Source organism: Drosophila persimilis, unplaced genomic scaffold, assembly GCF_003286085.1.
Source record: "Drosophila persimilis strain 14011-0111.01,24,50 unplaced genomic scaffold, DperRS2 tig00000431-arrow-pilon, whole genome shotgun sequence".
Lineage (NCBI taxonomy): Eukaryota > Metazoa > Arthropoda > Insecta > Diptera > Drosophilidae > Drosophila > Drosophila persimilis.
The window spans coordinates 116,374-122,373 of record NW_020825312.1 but is presented as its reverse complement, the minus strand read 5'-3'; the positions used below and the strand labels follow the sequence as shown (position 1 = coordinate 122,373).

Below are 6,000 nucleotides of genomic sequence, written 5' to 3'. Positions count from 1 at the left end.
CCAACTTTGAAGTAGCCGCCCCAGACAACGGGAGTCATTAATTTCGGACTGGAAAGAGAACTTTCAACAAGTTGTTGGTCAGGGTCGCAGTGTATGTTCTCACCTCTGACTCCCTCCCATACCAGCTCCACTCCGATTCTCACAGCCAAGACAGAGCCTAGGTTACACATGCATTTCTATCTAATTAAAACAGGTGTTTTAATTATTGCAGCCATTTAATTTTCCCTCGATGTATGCAGCGCTCCGCCGTTTCCTTTTGGCCGACAGTCGCCGCCTGCCCACTTGGCACATTTTACGAGCCTCCGAGCCTCCGAGCCTCCGAGCCCGGCCTCAAACACCATTAAAATGTGTTGCACTTTCCGCACCCCAAGTTGCTCATTAGGTGAGCGGTGCTCTCTCTGCTCTAGATATGATGAATTTTCTGTTTTCTGTTTTCTGTTTATTAGACTCGTAAAAATGGCAACACTCGCTGGGCGGGTACCCTCGGGGGCTCTTTATTACTTTGTTTAACCATTTTTTATTGCAATTAGATGGAGGGGGAAATGGTGGCCTTAGAAATTCTTTTTCTTGTCCTATCTGCCTCTGTCCATTGTGTTAATTAGAAGCCAAAGCTTTGAGGGGCTGGCCCTAGGAGGAGGGTCTCCTCCTCTGGCCGAAACCCTTTCGTATTATGGAAAACAGAGTTTTTCCAGTAATTACATTTGTCAGGGGAGGGCCGTCGGGGCAGGGGGTTCAATCAGTTGTTATCTTTGGCTGGTCGTAATCAATTTTTGAATTAAATAACACAACGAGAACCAGCCATCACCATCACCATTACCATCAACATTTCATACTTAATCAGGTAATAATAACATAAATTAAATAAACAACAACAAGAGGCGGAGAGGGAGAGCCTCATCGATGATGTGTGTTAAATTTCACGCGTTACATTTAAGTCATCTCCCAACAACAGCTGCTCCCAGTCCCGGTCCCATTCCCGGTTCGAATCTCAAATCCAGATAACCAGAATATTGCAAGTTCATTATACAAACACCAATCAAACATCGAAGTCTGCTGGAACAGGTATGAAAATCCAATTAAAGCCGTCAGGCAAATCGGCCGCAACAGTTGTTGGCCGAAAAGGGAAAAACTGCTGCCTCACCGCACACTTCTTACTCAATTAGAACAGAAAATTCAACGGAAATGTGAGAGCAAACAAAAATACATATATATATATATAATACTGGAAACGTAGGCAGTCAACAGACGACCAGGGGTCGTCCAATGACCAGATCTGACTCCTGGCCATGTCGATTTTTCCACCTAAAAGGCTTGAGTTGATTTTCAAGTGGCCCGGCAACTGTGGCACTTGAAATGTGTGTTTCTTTCTTTCGCATTCTTCACCTGTCAAGGTAAGGCAGTAGTTGGACGCTGCTCGGAGTCGGAAAGTAGGAAAGTGCAATAAGAACGTCTAAAACCTCACACTTCAAAACTTTAGCCGAAACATCAAAGTTGACGTACACAATGGCCATTGATGTGATACAACTCGAGTGCAAAGAAAACAAAACTCGAAACCCTAGTAGTAGTCTCACACAGATACACAGATGCACAGATACACAGATACACGGATACCCAGATACACGGATACCCAGAGACTCGGTCGTCGTCGTCGTCGTCTTCGTTGGCGGTGGCTTCTATTGTATGTTGTGTCGTCAGCCTCAACAAGCGTAAAATATTCTCAGAAATGCAACAACTTTGGCTTCAGCCTTTTGGCAACAGGGCCAGGAGCGTTGGGGGCCGGCAGCAGGCGCCCAAATGGGGGCGAAGTCTTTATGGTGATGGTGGTTTATTGATTTCTAGAAGTTACGATTTCGTCCCGTAGCCTCCATTGAGGCCCCAGGGCCGCCTCTGGTCACCGTGTAGGTGGGCTTGATGATGATGAAGGTAATTATCAGATTGGCGTCCACGTTCATGATGGCCCCCGCATTGTCGAACATACCCGCGTAGTTGGGCGCCGAGAAGATGGTGATCAGCTGGCGGGAGAAGAAATCGTAGCCATCGGCGACGACCTGATGGGCCCGGACGATCAGATCGATTTTCATCCGCTTGCAGAACAGATTCACAACGTTGTGCCCGAAGGTGTAGCTCACGCCGCGCTCGTTCTCGCCCCAGCCGGGGTTCCGATCGTCCGGATCGGACCACAGCAGGTCGCAGACGAGTCCGACGTCGGGCACCTCCAGCGGACGCTCCACGTCCTCGATGTCGTTCAGGCAGTGCATCCGCGGACTGATGCCGCCGTGAGCGCAGAAGATCCTCTGGCCGACAACGGCCGCCAGCGGCATACAGTCGTAGGCGGCCACGAAGCTCCGGAACAGGTTGACGGAGTAGCGCCGCTTGCACTCGTCGAAGAAGCCGTAGACGCGATTCACCTTGGCGGACTCGTGATTGCCGCGCAGCAGGAATATCTGATTCGGATAGCGCACCTTGTAGGCGAGCAGCAGCGTAAGGGTCTCCACGGACAGCTTCCCGCGGTCCACATAGTCCCCCAGAAAGAGGTACCTAGGCGATCGGGATCGGGAGTGATTAGCCCCGTTCGGCTGGGAGGAAGGACTCACTTCTGCTTTGGTATTGGTCCGCCCAAATGGAAGATCCTCAGGAGATCGGAAAACTGTCCATGGATATCGCCGCAGATCTTCAGCGGCGGTGCGATCCTTAGCAAGCTCTTCTCGTCCAGAAGGGCTCTACGCGCGAAATAGCAGACAAATCGCAGCTGATTCTCGGACAAATTGAGCCCGTTGTGGGGATTATCGCAGTTGACAAGTTTGTTGATTATCGACTCGATGTTGGCATTGAACACCTCATATTCGTTGGTGAGCCGATCCGTGTGCATATAGCTCATATTTGTACGAGTAATTTTGGAATTTACACAGCCCGACCAGGAAATGGCAGGCTACCAGACGATATCATTTCTCCAGCCTCATCGTGTGACTTGTGTGTCTGTGGGCTCTACGGCGACCCCATTCCCACATTAACCGCTACCGTTTCATTAACCGAAAATCGTCTCCCTGCCTTTAGAACAGCGTTCGATGGACGACAACAAGATTGCCAACGAAGGCACGATGCAGACGGTGTATGCCCCCCATGCCTCCCGCCCCCCCCCGCCCCCCCGAAACCCAAACCAGAGTCCGTTCTATTTCGTTTCTATCGTTTCTATCGGTGGAGCACTTAACATTTTCGGCTCTGGTTGCATGTTTCGTCGTGTGCTGAATGTTGCATAAATAAAGCGCAGATCACACGCAAACAAAGCTCCAGCTACAGCTACAGCTACAGCTACAGCAGCCGTAACTGAAGCACCAGCCAGCCAGCCACCACAACGGACACGGACAGGGGCACGGACAGGGGCACGGACAGGGACACGGACAGGGGCACGGACAGGGACTGGGACACGGACAGGGACAGGGACAGCGACACGGACAACATCAAAGTGTTGACTTGACATTTTGAACGACATTTTAACCTGTTTAGCAGAAGCGTCCAAAGCCGAATCGAAGCCTTTCGGCCAGAACCGGAGCTCTCTAGTTGGAGCTGTAGCTAGAGCCGGAGCTGAAACAAACCAAACCAAACCAAACAAGCGTAGCCAAAGCCAAGTCAGCGTGCCATGGCAGTTGGTCGCATCATAGCCAGAGGTTTAGCCGGGCATTGGCCAGGGTTACGAGTGGGGGGGATGGGAATGGGAATGGGGCTGGGGATGGGTCGGCATGGGTCGGGCTGGGATGGGGCAAATGAAACCAGCGAAGCAAACAACATGCTATGCTACAATCCGAATGACTGCACGCTGTTTGTCAATGCCCTTTCCCTGGCGCAACACACCGCAGAGCCATGGCGAAGGCAATGGCCATTAGGTGGCCATTCGACCATTAGACGGTGTCTCTGGCAGATAATCGCATCAGAGGAGCTACTATATAAAGATCATCGATGGGATATGGCCAGACATCGGAGCATTAAGTCAAAAGGGTGTTACAACAAATACAACTACACTTTTTGTTCAAGAGGTATCCTCGTAAAGGATAAACATTTAAATAAACTAATTAAATAATTAATTAATTAAATATTTAGCTTATACAAAAAATTTCCTATTAAAAATTTAAAACTACAATTTTTTTCAAATCATTTTCTTAAAGAAAATTAATAAAATGAAATTAACTAATTAATATACGGAAGTATAAGTTTTTTTTAACTTAATTTTTTATTTAATTTTATTTGAAATTTGTATTGATATTATATAAAAATTATATACTTATATAGAATAAAAACAAGAGTTACATATGTATGTCCGATATTTCCTAATCAAAATTTAAAATTAAAATGTATTTAACAAATTTTTTTTTACGAAGAGGTATCGGCGGAAAACTCATTTTTAGATTTTAATTATTTTTATTTTTTCAATAGGTATCCTCGAAAATTTAAATAAACCCATTAAATAATTAATTCATTAAATAATTAGCTTACCATTAGCTAAATCAAAATTAAGAAACTAAAATTTATTTCCAATAATTTTTTTAACGAAAAGTTGGATCTATGGTGGATTAACAATAAGACCTTTTACCGATTTTAATACCAAAAATATTTCCTAGTACAAATTTATAATTAATATTTATTTAAACAAAATTTTTTAACGAAGAGTTATCTGTGAAAACCTATTTTTTTAGTTTTAGTTTATTTTTTCAAGAGGTATACTCGAACAGGATTAAAATTTAAATAAAATTTAAATAATTAAATAATAAGTTTATCAAAAATATTTCCCAATCAAAATTTTAAATTAAAATGTATTTTAAAGAATTTTGTAACGGAGAGGTGGAAAATTAGTATTTATTTGTAATTTAATTTTTAATTTGTATTTGATTGAAATTTGTATTTTTATTATACACAAATTATATACTTATACAGATTAAAAATAAGTTCTATGTTCGATTTTAATATCAAAAATATTTCCTAATAAAAATTTAAAATTAAATAAATTTTTTAACGAGTTTTTTTTTAATTTGTTATTTTATTTCATTACAATCTATAATCCTCAGGATCCCTGGATATAGCAGACGTATGGCTGACATGTTTTACAATGCTTTATAATATTGAGTGGATTATTATTTATTATTATTTTTATTTATTTGTGTTTATTTTTATTTGTTTTTTTATTTATTTATAAAATCCCTGTAATTCCGCTGGTTTTCCAAAGGAGAGATACGTAATCCCAGGCCTAGTCCAAGCCGGGCTATTAGGGTATTTCCAGTGTGCTTCTTCGGCGGGCCAGAGCCGGCACTTACCTTGTTCTCACTGCTGCTGCTGCTGCTGCTGCCACTGCTGTATTCTAGTGATGATGACGCCGATTCGTTTTGGGCCATGTTGTTGACTCGCCTGGCTGGATGAGCTGTTCGGATGTTGGCCTGGTTCCTGGGCTGCTTGGGCTGCTTCGGTCGGTTCGGTCGCTGCTTGTTTGAGCTGTTGTTAATTTTCCTAAAATCAAAGCACAAAATTCACAGGAAATGTAAACCGTTTTGTGGTAATTCAAAACACGACGACAAAGCTGAAACTGGAACACAGTTTACAAGAAATTGCATTTGCCTTTGCCCTGTGCCCTGTGCCCTGTTCAGTGCCCTGTTTGGACACCGAACGAACCCACAAATGCAGGGGTTTTAGTGTCTTGGCTTTATGTGTTCATCGTCTTAAGTCAAATTAAAATATTAAAATTTATGAACGACCGGCAGACCAAAAAAAAAAAAATTGTATCTGGGCAAATGTTTGCCAGGGCTTGATTATAGCCTTTGCTCTCCGCAACGAAGCCACAAAAAAACCAGAAAAAAATAAAACCCCAAAGAAGAGTGAATCTTGCAACGTGCATCTCGTTGCAACAGAGGTCTGGGTCTGGGTCTGCGTCTGCGTCCGCGTCCGATGCGCCGCAGATGATAAATAATCCACGCAAAGCCGGGCGTCCTCCTCCATGGCTCATCCGGCAGGTGCAAA

General features: G+C 44.0%; 1 protein-coding gene across 1 annotated transcript; it reads right to left on the bottom strand.

Moving 5' to 3' along the window:
- Positions 1-1,671: 1,671 nt before the first annotated feature.
- Positions 1,672-2,933, bottom strand: LOC6603691 (serine/threonine-protein phosphatase PP1). The gene is made up of 2 exons (XM_002028623.2): positions 2,595-2,933; positions 1,672-2,538 (listed from the first exon to the last, which is right to left on the bottom strand). The coding sequence occupies exons 1-2, from the start codon at positions 2,876-2,878 to the stop codon at positions 1,836-1,838; spliced, it is 987 nt and encodes a 328-aa protein (XP_002028659.1). The 5' UTR covers positions 2,879-2,933; the 3' UTR covers positions 1,672-1,835.
- Between the last annotated feature and the right edge of the window lie 3,067 nt (positions 2,934-6,000).

Excerpts from the sequence above, each read along its gene's own strand:
- LOC6603691 (XM_002028623.2), bottom strand. The coding sequence starts at position 2,878 with ATGAGCTATATGCACACGGATCGGCTCACCAACGAATATGAGGTGTTC. Across the intron at positions 2,539-2,594 it reads GGACCAATACCAAAGCAGAA|GTACCTCTTTCTGGGGGACT; the intron begins GTGAGTCCTTCC and ends CCGATCGCCTAG.